Source organism: Chanodichthys erythropterus, chromosome 23, assembly GCF_024489055.1.
Source record: "Chanodichthys erythropterus isolate Z2021 chromosome 23, ASM2448905v1, whole genome shotgun sequence".
Taxonomy (NCBI): Eukaryota; Metazoa; Chordata; class Actinopteri; order Cypriniformes; family Xenocyprididae; genus Chanodichthys; species Chanodichthys erythropterus.
In genome coordinates, this window is record NC_090243.1 from 13805606 (window position 1) to 13824108 (window position 18503).

An 18503-nucleotide genomic window follows, 5' to 3' on the forward strand; every position below is an offset into this window, starting at 1 on the left:
TTATAAAGGGAGTGCTGATGGAGGGAAGTGAGTGCAGGTGTGGAAACATGAGGGTCATGGGAAATGGAGTCCTGGAGAAGGGGGGTGGGCGTCCTGGGGTGGGCGTCCTGGAGAACTCACGCCGGTGCAGGGAGAGGGACGGACATGACCGGAGGTCTCCAGGACGGGTCCATGAGTCTAGGCGGCCATGGCAGGTCTGGAGTCGCGGGAACGAGGGAACTGTGACAGTATTATACTAGCAGAATATGCCAAAAGTGAGGGTCAGAAAGACAGACAGAGGTCTGATTCAGCCAGATGTTTATAAGAGGGCATTTCTGGACATATCTGTTGCTGATTTCTGTTTGTCACCATTTATTCACTCAATCTGTTTACATTTACCACAGTCACATTTAGTTTTTAGCCATACCTTAGCTTTTCCACACCCATCTATGAATTTGCAGTGATTCCATTCAGATGTTTTTATGCATATTTTGAATTTATGCATAAAAACAGCTGGATTGGAAACTGTTACATTATGTTGACAATTTATATTATGATAATTTAATTTTCATATTGTTCATACTTTTGAAAAAATGTTTTATAAAATAAATTGACATTGCCCCCCAAAAAAATATTATAAACAATTCAAGCTTTTACTGTCGGGTTACTTTTGAAACATTTGATGAAACTGAAATTCTCAATTTAAAATGAAAATGTAATTTAATATTTTTTTTGCAAAGATAAAGGACAAAATATGTCTGCAGTTACATATTAACAAGGTCATAGTCAGCTATATTTAATAAAACAAGACTAACACAAAAAATGTAGCCGTTCCACATTTGTACAAAATTCCACCTGGTATTGATAGACCACACTTGTGAGTTATGACACAGCAAAAATATAAAACATTATCTTTAAAAATTAAATTTTTGTGTTTTCTCCCCTAATGTGTGCGTTATGATTCGTCAAAGTTTTTTAATGAACTTACAAACAACACTTGATTTTCTTTCTTTCTGTGCATTAGTAGCCTATATTTTACAGTTTTGCTGCTGTTCGTCAGGGTTAAAGAGCAGAGGTGACATTTAGTGACCGACGGAATAGCGCCTCTTTGAGAAGACGACGACGACGATGATGATGAGGCGCGGGCACGGCGCCTGACGTGTCTCTTCATCATCAGCTGCTTAGAGTGAGGAGCGCGCGGTGGCACTTTATCGCACTCTCCTCTTTCTCGCTCTCTCATTCCGGCTCGAGCGCTGTGCCATGCGAGCGAGTGCGTATTCGCGTGCCAACCTCGCGTGCGCTCGGAGCGTCAGACCCCGGCGAGATGCGGGAACTATAACGGGAGCTCAGATGTTTGGAGGTTCTCCACTGGATTGTTGGTAAATGTTCCTGCCCCACTCTCTGACGACCATGCTTTATTTCCAGCTGGTGATCATGGCGGGCACGGTCATGCTGGCATATTACTTCGAATATACGGACACGTTCAACGTGCACGTGCAGGGCTTCTTCTGCTACGAGACCGCGTACACGAAACCCTACCTCGGACCCGAGGACACGAGCGCCATCCCGCCCGCCCTGCTGTACGCGGTGGTCACTGGAGTCCCCACATTGCTGGTGAGTCACTCAAGGCAATGACAGTCAATACATTGATTGATAAGTGCTATTGAGTGATCATTTGATATTGATTATCATTGATAAGTGATTTTAAGTTAATCAGTGAATGAGTTATTGCATACAAGCAGATCAGGCTTGAGATTACTAAATGACAACTGTGGTGGATTGATTAGTGTTATTGATTGAGAAGTTGTCATTTATAAGTGTTTTTAAGTGCATTCACATTTATTGATTAATAAATTAATGAACACATAAAGGAAGATTAGATTGATCTGATTTCATATTGACTTTCTTGATGAGTATTGATATTGAAAGAACTGATGTATAGGTGATGATACTTGATATTGATTTTTTTTAATAACAGGTTATGATTTGTAAGTGGTTTTCATGTTGGTTTTCTTTGATTAGACATTTTAAGTGATTTGTAGTTATTAATAAATTCATACATGAAAGCTTATCAGACTACGGATTGATGCAATCACTTGATATTGATTCTTTAATATTTATTGATATTGATTAAAGTGATTTGATATTGTTTGTCATATGTGTTTTTTGCATTGATTATTAAATGAATGATTTTATGAAGGAAGATCAAACTTGAGATGTAAAACTCTTTTATTTGGTTAGTAAATGATTGCATGTAAGTATACCTATGATTAGAGAGTGCGAGGGAATATATAGTTTTATGCAATTTGTTGATTTTGATTGGGTAAGTGATTTTGCTTGCATTGATTTGAGGTATGCAAGAAAGGTTTAATAAAAACAAAATGTTCTATTAATACTGATTTTGATTGAGGACTCTTGTAAGTGATTGCATGATAGTAATTCAAGCTATAGATGCATAAGAAAGAGGTTTAATAAAAACACTTTAGTAATATGCGCAACAGTCTGAGGTACAGAAATAATGCACACCATGAGTTCTTAAGATGAGACTTTTGTGAGTCATAACTGCCTTTTAAGCTCTTTTGATTTGTGTATGTTTATTTGTGATTTAAAGGATATTTTTTAAAGCATTGCACAGAATGCTAATTTTCATGCATGCAGCAGATCCAAATATGTTTACTGCATGTGTTCCATCTTAAGTCAGCATAATGAGATTTCATTATCTATGCATGCATAAATTAAGCCTGCATATCATAAAACCCCCTCTCTCCTCATATCAAAGCCTTTGATGTTAGATCACACCAGGCTCTGCCCCAATACTGAATGCCATCATTAGCTTGTCGGTTCACTCACAACTGCGTCAATGTTAAACACTTGTTTATTGAAAACTGCAGGTTTTTTCATGAGGAAAAAAGCAAACTGTGAGTATAGACATCTTCACTGTCTGTAATTTAATGTTCACCAGCCCACATAATTTCATCACTGGCAGTGACTCAATCTGAAGTGCCGCCACGCTGGACCTTTGCTTCTCTGTCAGCTCATAGTGTGGTTCTGTATTCATCTAATGTGTTTAATAGATGAATGGCAGCAGATAAAATGATGTGCTTAAAATGTGAACCTTTTTCATTCGGTTCTTTTCTTTTCTTTTTTTTTTTTTTTAGGATTACATGTGATTGGACCTTTTAATTTATATATATTGTTTTTCGTAAAAGGGAACCAAGACTTCACACTGCCATCATTCATGAATATAATACATACATGTATTCATAGTAAATGAATTAATGACTGAATACATAAATAAAGATAAATAAATGTATGAATATAAATGTGAGGAGTAAGAAAATAAATAAATGAGAAATAAATAAATAAAATGAATGAATAAATACAATTAACATAAGAATGCATACTAAAAATATATATACATACATATATACATATACACATGCATGCTTAAAGAAAAATGCATAATTATACATATGTGCACATTTATATTCTTGCACACACCCATATATACACCTACATTCACCTTTATACATGATCACACATACTCGCATACCATATGCATACATACGTGCTATAACCCACATACAGTACGTCTGTTCATACACATGTCAGTGGAAATAAGTTAACTAAATACTTAAACACTTGTTCCCTTTGACATTAACATTAAAAAGAACTAAAACAAGGTGGTAACAATCTTTATTAACCTAATTGTCAAATGTACTGTAGTTCCTTGTTAAAATAACAGTCGAAGCACACCAAGCACACACCTATCCTTGACCACTGAGCCCTTAAGAAGTTCAATAAATTAAGATTGAGTAAGGATTTTGAGTTCCATATTTTTATAAATATCTTGGGTCTATTTGCTAAGTTAAATCTCAGCTCTTCGTAACACATTACTTTGGTCTCTGAGCTAAATTTCAAATGACTTTTATTTTGTTCTATTTCTCTCTTCTTTTTTTTTTCTGCTAAATATACAAGAGAATGTCATGCACAAATATATTTTTAAACTTTTTTTTCTCATGGTTGTTCACATTCAGTGGACAAGAATGAAGCATTTGACAACGTTGTCAAAACGATCCAAGTTCACACTGATCCACTGAAACGGATAAAATGCTGTATTGTGCTTGCCAGGCCAGTAGTTGGCGATGTCACTTTGTAAAAAAAAAACACGACTTGCTATGTGCATGACGTCACAGTTTTCACAAATTCACTTTTTTTTTTTTAGTTTATACAAACTATAACGTTATAGTTTTCAAAAACTTGCACTTTGAAACCTGTTTTCAAAAGTTTGCTTTTTCAGGCCCTTAAAACACAGTTGTCATGTAAATGAACAGCTTAAACACAAGTTTTTCGTTATTAGTTAAAAATGTTGTCGTGTAAACAACCCTTTAGTCTCAGCCTCAGGTGGCACACCATAGACTGCCCACAAATTGTTCATGTATTGTCTATATGCATACTGGACACAAAAATTAAAAAAAAAAATCATGCATCATGTTTCTGACATTATTTTTATTTATTTATTTTATTGTGTGTGTAATCTATACCAGATTTCAGATTTACCCACCTCCTAAACATCACCAAAAAAATAAAATAAATAAAAAAAAATGGTCAGATGGTTCTTCCTGCTTTCTGTCTAAGTGGGTGTTTTTTTGCTAGAATAAGCTGTAATGTGGACTAGACTTTATGCTAATAATCAAAAGTATGGCAACATGAGCATAGATTGGTGTGGCTTAATAGTTTGAATGCAGAAAAAGGTGAGGGGTAGAAAGAGGGAAAGAAAATCAAAACTAAAAACTACTTATTGTTAGTGATTCCTTCCAGGAGACTCTAATAGATGCATTTTTCATTCACAGTGCTGACAGGTTAAAAGTGTTGCTACATGGCAGCTAGGTTGTTATATTTTTTCCCAAACACCTATTTGAGCAGAGTGGCACAGACAGATATTGGCTCATGTTCTAGACAGAAAAAATAACAATCCGGCCGCTACGTCGAAACACTGTGACCCCAGCCAAAGCTGTCGTAAAGAGAGATGAACTCTATCTCCACAGTGCACTGCTTATAAACTCCACATACTGAAACCATCACGCTGTGATTTGTAGTCTGAAAGGTTTGCGGTAAAGATATGAGTTTCAGACAGAGATATTGCTCAATTTGAGCTGATATTGGCAAAAATGACATTGATGCGTTGAGGTGTGGGTTATGGGGGAAAAGTCTTACACAAGCATATGATTAAAAAAAATCCCTCAACATAATAAATTCCCTGCCAGATTTGAATGAGATTGTGTGATATCACCCGTAAACAGTCAGACGTTTGGATAAGCCAGACTAGTATGCCCATCACATCTTCATTTAAAACGGATTACAACATCAAATCTTATTTAATACTGATAAATCTTCTGATAATGAATGGAATTTGAAGATCACTGCCAAATGTGCTAAACCATAACAAAGCCCATTCTTTATCATAGATTATAATAGGCAAAGTTTGACTATAATCGGTTTACCCAAACATTTAATGAGTTTTCATGAAGACTTTTGCAGATTCACTTGATAGTGAAAGGTTGTGCCAGTCATAGTGCAGTCATTTTAGCTCATGATTTGCAAGTGCACATACATGTCTTATAATGTAACACATACTCTCATGCACACTCATTCAGACGTCCCCTGCCATCATGTGCCCTTGAGCAAATCACTTAACCCAGATTGCTCCAGGGGGACTGTCCCTGTAATAAAAGATGTGCTGTAAGTCACTTAGGACAAGAAAGCTACTACTACATGACTAATAACTACAACTAACAAGCTAATATAAGCAAGCACATATTTCACTGACTCATTTTTAGAAATAAAGGTTCCAATTAGGTTTTAACAGCTTGATGCCATTTTGGGTGAGTCTCATAGATATGTATGATTCATAACAAATACAAAGTTATGTCATGAAACTCTAGACGGCACGGGCTGATAGGTCTTTAACTCATTCTGCTGCAATCACATCATCGCTATAGGGCACAGCTGATTGGTTCCTGCAGTATCAATAGCTAGTGAACTTGCTGCTCTACCTTCAAATAGTTGGTCAGCGCCTGCTGTAGCAGTTTGTAGCATGCTTTCAGAAACCCTCCAGCACCACGTGTATAGATCTGCTACGTGTCTACGTGCAGCATGTCTTACTTACTCACAGCAGCATGTCTTGTATGTATTGGCAGTAGCAAGTCCCTTACTTGCTCTGTAGCAGCAGCAGTGTAGCAGATAAATTCTGCCAAGATCAAACATATTAACATTGCCATATCTATTACAATGCCAAATAATTCTAGAGTTGTCATGACAGAAATGTTTTATGACCTTTTTTTGCTTTGACAATTTCATCATATGTTAAATAAAAACTATTGTCATTATTATAATACTGTAAAAAAAAAACGTTCAGACACATTTTTATTTTAAATCAGTGTGAAATAAATTCAAATACTGCACTGCGAATACTACCGTGATGAATAATTTATGATTTAAATATTATATTTAATTTTGTGCACAGTAATGATTTATTAACCCTTGAATGCATGACTGTTTCGCCAATCATTCTTACATATTTGGGTCTTTATCGACCCAGATCTATATCTAACACGGAAGGATCTCTACCTGTCGTGATAATATAAAACTCCTCTGATATTAGAGTAGCAATTACAGAAGAATAAAATAAATCATATTTTGTTACCTTTTGGAGCTTGAAAGGGCTCCGTTTGAGCAGATGTGTTATGCCATCATCACTGTCCTCGTCAGAGCTCATTTCCCACTAAATTCAGCAAATAATAGGCTAGTTTTATGTTTGAGCCAGAATAAGAACCCATTTGCGATGTCAAAAGTATTCCCAAAACTATATAATTTTCAACATTTTTAAAATCAATATTTCAATCGCTAACAACTTCACCAGATTCATCCTGTAACAGTTACAGTCATATTTCATTGCGTTCAGTACTTGCTCTGCAGTAAATCGCTGAGCCATTTCATGTTTTTCTTATTTAGTTTTCTGTCTAAATTAGTCGTCACTTCAGCATTGTGTATCAGACATTGCCACCTTGTGGAATAAAGGTGAATTGCACTTATTCCGTCATCTAAGATTCAATTATTGTTCTGCAGAAAAAATATATACGTACACTTTTACACACCTCGGGTCGTTCGTGACCCTATAGAGTTTTTACATAAAATGAAGACAAAAATAGGCATTCTTTTATAAATTTTTTTCTTGTTATATTCTTTATAATGAATTGATTGAGGAATACCAGGAAGGTTGATGTGAGGGTAGTGAATGATGTCTCGGGTCACTAAAGACCCGAGGTATGCATTTAAGGGTTAATGAGTTAGGTATTAATGGCCCTAAAATGGGTATCATTTCCTTTATGGAAAATATAAATTTTTCTTTTGATTGTGGGGCGAAATATGACCCAGTCATTTTCTTGACAGTTTTGTGAGATTTGCTCACAAATAACTTTTTTTTATTCTCTATTTTTAGAATGTTAAAGAGAATATGGTAACAATTTTACAATAAGGTCTCATTTGTTAACATTAGTTAATGTATTAACTAACATGAACTATCAAAGACCAATTCATTTGTTACCGTATTTATTAATCTTTGTTAATGTTAGTTAATAAAAATCCTGCTGTTCATTGTTCGTTCATGTTAGTTCACAGAGCATTAACTAGTTAACACAACTTTTGATTTTAATAATGAATTATTAGTGTTAAAATTAACATTAACTAAGATTAATAAATGCTGTAGAAGTATTGTTCATTCTTAGTTAATGTTAACTAAAGTAATGTTAACTAATGAAACCTTATTGTAAAATGTTACAGAGAATAACTACATTTTGAATTGAAGGACACTTATTTCTTTGAGTGTAGCATATGTTGTTTTTGATCTCTCTCTCTCACTTTGAAGCTGTTGAATTAGTGTTTTTCTATAACACATGAAAACGCTGAAGAGCATAGATAAAGATGACAGCTGTCTGCTATAACGTGCAGTCAGATGTGATGGATCATCATATTCTTTGGATGATGTTGAGGCTTTCCATTTATGTTCCTCCCCAGAACTACTTCTTTTATGTCTTAGTATACACTTGTATATCAGACACAATTCAACCAGTTTCTAGTATATTGACAACACAATTTTATAGCAAATCCACCATTATGCTTTCAAAAACATATGTAACTGCATCCATTTAGAAGTTGTGGAGTGTTATAAATGTTTATGGATTCAGGTGCCATTTATGTAATCGATAGATCATCAAAATAGAGTAAATTACTTAACAACTCATACATAATCATGCTTAACTGCTGTATTTTCTTCTTGACCATTCCCAGTTGTCATAGCATTCATTGAGTATATTTTGTCTGACACAGACTTTCTTTCAGAGTGGTTATCTATAAGTAAAGTACTTGAGATTACAAAATGAGCAAGTGTGGTTTCAAAATATACTGTGCTCAAATAATGTATGTGGAGTCTCTGTCGTTACTGACCTAAAACAAAGTCCTTTAAGCCAAGTCACTTCACTTGGCAGCCATCTTGGTAATGAAGATGTAGTGTTGTTTTGACTAATGTCACTCTGTTGTAGAACTTTTACTGGACTAATATATTAGCTATGGACATACAATTTGTCAAATTTGTTTTGAAATCCTGTTTAGGAGAAATTTTTCAGGACTTGAAGGCATGGAAGCCCATCTCCACCACATAAGTAAAAAACAAACAAACATGCTTTTGTAAATCATCATTTAAGATATAAAAAGATAAAACTGAGATATTCATTCATAATTATGAGTTAAAAAGTCCAAAAATTATGAGGTAAACTCAGTTTGTAAAAATGTCGAAATTATGACATAGTAATTGTCATAGTAAGACAATTATGACAAGTAATAATTATGAGGTTGAACTGAGTGAATTGGGCTTCCACATGAAGATGATGAAAAGGCTTGTTAGTACTGGTCAGAGGTGGGTAGAGTATCCAAAAAATGTACTCAAGTAAAAGTACAAGTACTTATAGAAATATTTACTCCAAGTAAAAGTGAAAGTAATAATAGTAATAGTTACTTGAGTAAGAGTAAGAAGGTATCCAATGAAAATCTACTCAAGTAGCTTGTTACTAGTTACTTTGTATGTATGTGTATATATATATATATATATAGCTAATGCATACAGCTACATTTGAAAGAAGAGAGAAACTAGATATTCTCATGCTCATAACCTCTGAACATCTGAATACAAACAATGATCAAATGCACATTGACAGATCTTCTTCTGTCTGTTCTCCAAAATGTAATCAAATGTATATTTCAGCAGGCGCATGTAAACTGGTTAATTGTGTCAACGCAAAGGCGTTCATTTTAAATAGAAACAGGTCTCCAGAGTCGCCACTGCGCAACCGCGGGTGTTCATTTCATAATCTCTGAACAATGGTAGCTTATTTAATGTATAAATTAAGATATATGTCCAGAAAAACGGTAAAGAAATGCTACATACTTTATCATGGCGTTGGAATAATCTGCTTGGTTGTAAAATGTTGGCTAATGGCTGTGAGAATTGAAATCAAATGAAATCGATAGTACCTGTGGAATTGTTCACAGACCGCATACGTAGTTCAACTAATAAAGAACTTTGTCACTGGCAAACAATTGATGCATTTGCAGATTTGCTTTTAATTGACTGTAGGTCCACTGCAACTTCATCCAACACTCGAGTGAGAATAAGAAACCTCTTCAGACGATTCAGTGCGTGCAGAAACTGAACAAATCATTCAAACTGAACCAATTTAGACAGTTTTGCCAACTTGTTTGATCAAGTCTTTGAACAGAATTGACTCAAAAGAGTGATTCATTTGTGAATGGGGCATCATTCATGAAAAAAAAGACAGCATGCTTGGAATAAACTACGCATTTACAGTACTGCATTAAAATAAAGTAACGAGAGGAACGTTGCCAAACGTAGTGAAGTAAAAGTACAGATTTTTCATTACAAATGTACTCAAGTTAAAGTAAAAGTACCCACATTTAAATCTACTCTAAAAAGCACAAATTTTCCAAAAAAATACTCAAGTAAATGTAATGAAGTAAATTTAATTCGTTACTACCCACCTCTGGTACTGGTTAGTGTCGATTAGTATTGTTGTTGTTGTTGTTGTTGTTTTTTTGTTTTTTTTTTCACAAAATTCACAAAAAATGTTCTTAATCCTCAGTTTTCAGAGATTATTCCAAATATTCTCCATCGTTGAGGTTTGGTTGTGTTTAAATATCTTATCTGTCTGTCTCTGTGGTCTTTTTATATTTATAACATTTATAACATTTGCCTTGTTACATCCCAGCAATGTTACTGAATTCAGCGGTTTGAAGCTTTCTGACATAAAAAGGGTATTTTTAAAAATGTAATCAGGAAAATCAAGAGATTGTGACCCTTTTTTTTCTACAGCATTAGTGTATTCTACTTATTCAATACATCCACATAAGAGACCTCATGATTTCTCTCCATTCTACAGAACAGATTGAAAAGACGCTCTGTCAACAGAAAGTGGGCCATGTGGAGTATGAAATAGCTTTTCATTAACACAGTCCAAACAAATATCTTTCCATTGTCAACAGCGATCATCTAGGGGGCCCTACAAACCAGCGAGAAACCAACAGATGTTCATGTCTGGCTGAGTGATCAGGACTTCATGCTTGAATTGGTGTGTGTTTAGTTAGTTTTTAGCCCATTAGGCTGGAAATGGTTGAGTTTACTGCTCTACTGTTGGGCATTAGTGTTGGGCTACACATCATTGTGTTGTCGTTTATTGGAGCGCATTTATGCAGAAATGTGAATATGTTGTTTTAAAACTGTTTTAATCCAAGTTTGTGTAAAATCATATTCATAGTCATAGTCAAAAGATATTTAAAAAAATCACAATAGGTAATTAGCTCAGCTGTATCCTTTGTTTTTCCTCTTCTTGAGAACTACAGATAGTACTGAGGTTGGCAAGCATAATAGAAAGGTATTTCCGCTCAGTAACTTGGAGGACTGTAACCTTGTGCTTAGAGCTTACCTCTAAAGAGTTAACCTCTTTATAATGCAGATTAGTTCTTTGTGTTTATACCACTGTGTGCTCAAATTCATCTGTACTGTAATTATTTTTAATCGTTTTCTGTGGAAGAGCTTGTTTCAAATTATTAACTTGTTTTAATCAGTGAAAAAAAGTTTGTGAAAATACAGTCCAGACCTTACAGTGTTAGTTCACCCAAAAATGAAAATTGTCACCATTTACTGACTCTCATTTCATTCCAAACCTGTAAGACTTTCGTTCATTTTTTAAACACATTTTTATCTGAAATTTTTGTCTCTCCATAGACAGCTATGCAACTGACACTTTGCTTCACAGAGTTAAGAAATTGTAAAACTAATCCATATGAATTGAGCGAGTTAATCAAAATTTTCTGAAGAGGCACCATCTAACTCTTGAACTAACACTTTAACCATTGACTTTGTAAATATTTTATACCTCATTTAGTTAACCTACTTTTATACTTACTGTTGTTATATTCAAACAGTCATACTGTGTTGTAGTTACTAAGAGCCACTGTTGTAGACTTGAACAAGCTATGAAAGATATGCCATTGCAACAGGCTCAACGAATTGTAGGAGATCACTGTTTATTTGACCAATGAAAGATGGGCCATGTTTAATGTCAACTTGAAATAAGCTCAATCTTTAGTGCACATTATTCCAAAGAAATGTCTTTGTAATCTACCATAACAATCGAAAAAATTGCTTTCCTTTTCAGCTGACATCACCAAGCCCTCTTATTTTTCAGCTCTTGCTCTTGAACTATCTGTCATATAGAGACCATTTTTCACAACCCAATGGATAAAATTAAGTCATTTTTTTCCTCATTGAATATCCTTTTTCACTTGGAAATTGCCACGTCAAGGTCTTTATTCTCATTGTACCGGCATAAGTATTTTTTTTGCCCCCATTAGGTTGTTTCATTAAATATATAAAAAAATACATATACACCACTTGGTAAATAGCATGATAATGTCTTAAATTATCCTAAAATAGTTTTGTCAACAAATATATGATGCAGTGTGTGATTAATCTGTATAATCAGCACCTTATGTAATTATGTTGATTGACAGCCCTGCTTTAAATCTATTTCCTGATGGTTGTACAGATCTTTAGTGATGTATAAAAACAGAAATGATGATGTGTCTCTTAAGTGGGTGTTTTATTTCCCTGTCTTTCCTGAATCTGATCATTCTCTCTTCTGCTGGATGCTCATAACCTACATTCTGCAGTGCATGTGTGTAAAGCCTTGAGCATTTGTGCTACTGTTTTGAAGTAAGGAGGGCGGCAAAGGGGCCACCAAACTCTAACGCTTCTCTAGCCAAATTTTAATGCGGTGGTTTATGCAGTTTGAGAATATAAGATTAAGTCCCTCTGCTTGTGGAAATAGAAGATCCTACTTGCATGTATAAGCCCCAAAAGCAAACCCTCAAGGAGCTGGACAAGCTCTTAAATCACTCTGACAGATCAGGAAGAGCTTCAGGCTCCTCATGTGTGTCAGAATCCTGGTCTCTTTACCTCAGTCAGATTTGTATCCCTGTGCTCATGAAGAGAAGAAGAGAAAGAAATGCCTAGTTAGTTAACTTTTATTGCAAATAGTTTTCTTTAATCACCTACAATCTTTATAAATCCTAAAATATTTACTTGGCATGAAATGGAGTTTGCAACAGATTTTAATTATATAATGTGATGTTTTTCTGAATGCAACAGGATTTTCAAATAATGTTAGGCAGGCCGGAGGACTTGACGCTATCCATTGGGAATTGATTGGATTGTGCAAGGTGTCTTTTATTTGACAGGATGTTGAAGGGGAGGGGCTAAAAATGAAAGTGTTTGGTGACATCAGCAGAGAAAGAAAGTCATTTCAGAGGTGTAACTACGGAAGAGGATTAGGGCCAAGCAATAATAAAAAAATAAAACCATCTCGAGATTAAAGTTGTTAAATTTCGAGAAAAAAGTTGAGATAAAATGTTGAGAATAAACTCTTTAAATTATGAGAAAAATCTCGTTACATTTCGAGAAAAAAGTCAAGATAAAATGTTGAGAATAAAGTCATTAAATTACTAGAAAAAAGTAATTAAATTACGAGAACAAATTCGTTAAATTATGAGAAAATTTTCATTAAATTTCGAGAAAAAAGTCGAGATAAAATGTTGAGAATAAACTCATTAAATTATGAGAATAAACTCATTAAATTATGAGAAAAAAGTTGCGATAAAATGTTGAGAATAAAGTCATTAACCCTCTGGAGTCTGAGGCTGATTTGGGGCTTGGAGAAGTTTTGACATGCCCTGACATTTGTGCTTCTTTCAGTTGTTCATAAACATATAAATGACAAAAGTGTCATTACACTGTATTCAGCACAAACTAGGCTACAATAATATGTCAGTAACATGTATCTACATGTTTGTATTTTTGAAGGAATAATGTTTATGCGTGATTATTGAAAAAACAAAAAACTTAAGTCACTGAAATAAGGCCAAAAAAAGTATATTAAATCTGTGTTCACAAGACTTCTGGGTATTGAAGGTTGTAGACTAGAGTTTTTGCTTCAGAATTATGTAAAAATTATGCTGCCTACTCCTTCATATAAAACAATATATTGATTTAGTTTTTGTAAGACACTTTTTGTCAAACACAGCGTGGCGGCGTGAATCATCATGAATAATGGATCATTTACACCTTAGAAGACAGAAGAATCACATAATAATGACCTGAAATGACTTGCATATTAATGAGGCCTTTCAGTCAGGTAGGCTGTGAAAAAAAAAAAAAAAGCCCTCTGTAATAATGTCTCAGCTCATCATAAACAGCAATACTGTGAAATATTATTACAATTTAAAATAATGGTATTCTATTATATTCTTTAAAATATAATGTATTTCTGTGATGCAAAGTGAAATGTTTGTTTTCGATTTGACTTGCACGATTTAAAACCTGACATTTCAACGTTTCTTTAGACATAAGTCTCATTTTTTTTGTCATTAGTATTCATAAGTTACAGTTCATTTTCTGAAAACTATCAGATTGGACTTCATTCAGAGGGAGACGAGAGATCACACATCATGTTAGTTTTCTTTATTTTACAAAAAGCACAACATTGTGTTTTTACTCTGAGTGTACACAAATAAAATAAGACATTCTATAGTTTCAATTGATATACTTATGTCTCTATGACAAGAAATGACGGAGTATTTTAAGTCCGTTTTGCTGCAATGTGAAAAAAAATCTGCAAAACGCGCCGGCGCTTTTTCAGACCTCAGGGAGTTAAATTACAAGAAAAAAAGTCGTTAAATTATGAGAACAAATTCGTAATTTAACGAATATATTCTCGTAATTTAACAGTTTCTTTTTTTCTCAATATTTAATGAGTTTATTCTCTACATTTTATCTCAATTTTTTTTCTCGAAATTTGACATTTTTTTCTCATAATTTAACGGATTTGTTCTCGTAATTTAACAACTTTTTTCTCGTAATTTAATGACTTTATTCTCAACATTTTATCTCAACATTTTTCTCGAAATTTAACAACTTTAAACTCAAGATGGTTTTATTTTTTTATTATTGTTTGGCCCTAATCCTCTTCCGTATGGAACAGGTTTTGATGGAAAAAAAAAATAAAAAAATTAAAAAAAGCATTATTTTTAATTAACACACTGATGAATCATTCACAATAAGACCAGGAACAAGCAGTCCATTTAATACAATAAAACTGAGTTTCAAATTTATGTTGCTTTTAATAAATTTTAATTTTGGTGTAACAAGGGTCACATACTGTAGTCAATGAAGAATAATGTTAAGTAATAATATCAATCTAACTGACCATATGATTCAATACTGTAGTTAAAGTATACAGTGTGAAAAGGCCTCTAGTCAAAGCAAGGTTTCTGTCTACAACAAAATTGCAACACTTCATCTATTAATGGATGCAAATAAAGGCAGAACAAACTCTAATTTGGATTTATGGGATAGAAATAGTGCACATTCTCATAATAGCATCAGTTTTTTGCAGAGGCAGGACTGGCAGGCTTTAACAATGCAGCCAGAGACTAATCAATATCTTGTTTTAGGCTTGTTGTCATTTTTAAACTTTTGTTCTCTCTTAATCTTTTCTTCTGTTTCCTCCCGTTTCCATTGTCAACTGAAAGTCGTAGCTTTCCACACACCAGTACAGTAGCTTTTTTGGTTCTGTACTTCATTCTAGACCTGATGAAATCAAAATTGTTTTTGATTGTGGGTTAATTTACTTGGGCCATTAAGAAACCATCTAGCAATGCCTTAGCAACCCCCTAGGCCTCCAAAGCAACATGGCTTACCAGTGCAAGTTTTGCACTAATAAGCGCCACTCACATTTTCTTCAGAACATGTAAAAACATAGTAGCAATTTTTCTTTAATACATTAACATTTTCTGATTTCTGCTCTGTTTCAGATCACCGTGACAGAAACTGTGTTGTTCTTGATACAATACACATCAAAAGATCTTGACAGTCGAGAGAAGACCATGGTGACTGGGGACTGCTGTTACCTCAACCCATTAGTGCGGAGGACTTTCCGTTTCCTTGGTATGTTACGGCTATTCCACTTCATTTTATGGAATGTTGTGCTTTCATCCCTGGCATTCAATTTACAGTTAAACCATGGGAGTTACTTGGAAGTAGTTTGTCCCTCTCAACAGAGAGAGGTTGCACCAACCAACAGTAAATGCAATAGTGTCAAAAACTCTTGTATTTTAGGTTGGAACCAGTGGAGGAAGGTGTGTGAAGCACTTTATTACCCTTAAAGTGATGTTTATTTAGTGCTTCTCCAATGATGCTTTCTTTGATGACTTTGTCAGCATTTACTTTGTGCATTCAGTGTGGATAAGCTACAACAGGTAAACATGTCAGCAGTGTGGAAGCATTTCACCATGAACAAAATGGATGTTACAATAGCAATGTGTAAAATTTGTTTGGCTAATGAAAGGCTGCTCATTTTACTACATCTGGTTTAATTTATGACTATTTTAAAAGGGACATATCATGAAAATTTGACTTTTTCCAGTTTAAGTGCTATAATCAGTCCCTGGTGCCTCTACCAAACCAGAAAACGTGAAAATATTACCGGCCCCTGAATTTGTATGTTTCCACCCACGGTGCCACCATTTTGTTTTCGCAAACGACAACGGTGTACCAGTAAGACTGGTCCTGGAGTGCAGCTATCCTGCAGAGTTTAGCTACAGCCCTGATCAAACACATTTGAATGTCTTCAGGATTACTAAATCTACGTGAAGCAAGGTGAGTTGGATCGGAGCAAAACTCTGCAGGACAGCAGCACTCAAGAATGACAGTCCCTGAGCTTGTGATATGTCTCAGCTATGTAAACATTACCACTGATCTGTTAATGGCTATAATAGTAAACGCATTCTCTATAAACTCCTGGCATCTGAGCCACTAAGGATGCAGTGGTGTCATTTTATTTATGAAGGGAATGTGTCCAGATAAATTCATATACCAGTATGTGCAAGTCATTTTACACCAGACTGCTTTGCACACGAGGGTCAGTAAAACAGGATTTGCACAGAAGTTGATTCTCAAAGATGGATCGATACCAACTGTTCATGATCCAATTTCATATATATTTCGTGACTTTGCAAATTGTCTTTCTGAATGTGTTTCGTTAGCACGTTGCTAATGTACTGTTAAATGTGGTTAAAGTTACTATTATTTCTTAATGTATTCATGAAGACCAGATCCATGACGTTATTTTCGAAAACACTTGAAGTCTGTGTAATTCATAAACGCATCTTCATTCTTATTCACAGTCTCTCCAACAGTGTGTAGCTTTAGCCATGTTAGCTGTGCAGTTCGTAATCAAACTAATTTTCATGTTAGCAAACATCCAAAAAATACATGCCACACCTAAGTGATCTTATATGCTTCATCACAAATAGCTTGTAATGATCTATTTTGTTATATTTGCTGTGTGAGCTTCTCCTGTATTATTTATGCCTCAGTGTGTTGGAATCGCGAGCTTGGGGGCGGGGAGCATGAGTTAATTTGCATTTAAAGGTACACACACCAAATCAGTGCATTTTTTTCTCCTACCCAAAAACAGGCAGTTGAAACATGGTAAATATGATCAAGGATGGCTGTAAAAATAAATCTGCATTGTTCATCCTTTTGATCTTTTATTCATAAACTTAGCAAAAATCTAACCTTTCATTGAAGAAAAAGAATTGAAAGTTGGGGGAAAGTCACATTATGAAATAAATGTTTATATCCAAAACACGTTGGCCACAATTATTGCCACCCTTTTATTCAATAGTTTTTGCAACCTCCTTTTGCCAAGAAAACAGTTCTGAATCGTCTTCTATAACGCCTGATGAGTTTGGAGAACACCTGACAAGAGATCAGAGACCATTCATTCATACAGAATCTCTCCAGATCCTTCAGATTCCCAGCTCCATGTTGGTGCTGCTTCTCTTCAGTTCACTTCACTCATTTTCTTTATGGTTCAGGTCAGGGGACTGGGATGGCCATGGCAGAAGCTTCATTTGTGTGTTGGTTTTAATGTTTGTTTTGGATCATTGTCCTGATGGAAGATCCAACCATGGCTCATTATTGGATTTATAGCAGAAGCGGTCAGGTTTTGATTTTTTTTATCTGTTGATATTTGGTAGAATATGAATCCATGATACCATATATCTGAACAAGATGTCCAGGACGTCCAGCATAAAAATAGGCCCATAACATTAAAGACCCAGCAGTATATTTAACCGTGGGCATGAGGTACTTTTTATCCATGTGTGCACCAAACCCATCTGGTGGGTTTGCTGCCAAAAAGCTCTTTTTTTAGTTTCATCTGACCATAGAAGCCGGTCCCATTTGAAGTTCCAATCATGTCTGACAACTTAATATACTGGAGATTGTTTCTGGATGAGAGCAGAGGATTTTTCTTGAAAACCTCCTGAACAACTTGTGGGGATGTAGGTGCTGTTTTGATATTTTTTTTTTTTTATCGCTTTCTGAGACTCAAGGCTCAACTAATCTCTGCAATTCTCCAACTGTGATCCTTGGAGAGTCTTTGGCCACTCAAACTCTCCTCCTCACCGCGCATTAGGACGATTTAGACACTCGTCCTCTTCAAAGCAGATTTGTAACATTTTTAGTTAATTGGAACTTCTCAATTATTGCCCTGATGGTGGAAATGGGGATTTTCAATGCTTTAGCTATTTTCTTACAGCCACTTTCTATATTGTGAAGCTCGGCAATCTTTTGCTGCACATCAGAACTATATTCTTAGGTTTTACTCATTGTGATGAATGATTAAGGAAATTTGGCCTTTGTGTTTCCTCATGTTTATACTCCCGCGGAACAGGAAGTCTCGGTTGGACAATTTCTTGTTCATGATGACCCTGGTGTGCTAAAAAAATGTAAATATGACTGGGAGATACTTTACTCATAAAAAATTCTA

The 18503-nt window shown here is 34.9% G+C and overlaps 1 protein-coding gene across 2 annotated transcripts in view; it reads left to right on the forward strand.

The window, feature by feature from the left end:
- Positions 1 to 1362: 1362 nt before the first annotated feature.
- Positions 1363 to 18503, forward strand: part of plppr5b (phospholipid phosphatase related 5b) — a 50926-nt gene continuing 33785 nt past the window's right edge. For both annotated transcript variants that reach the window (XM_067378155.1, XM_067378154.1), the window contains exons 1-2: positions 1363 to 1593; positions 15481 to 15613. In XM_067378155.1, the coding sequence (XP_067234256.1) occupies positions 1363 to 1593; positions 15481 to 15613 (364 nt within the window). The remainder of the gene's footprint in view (positions 1594 to 15480; positions 15614 to 18503) is intronic.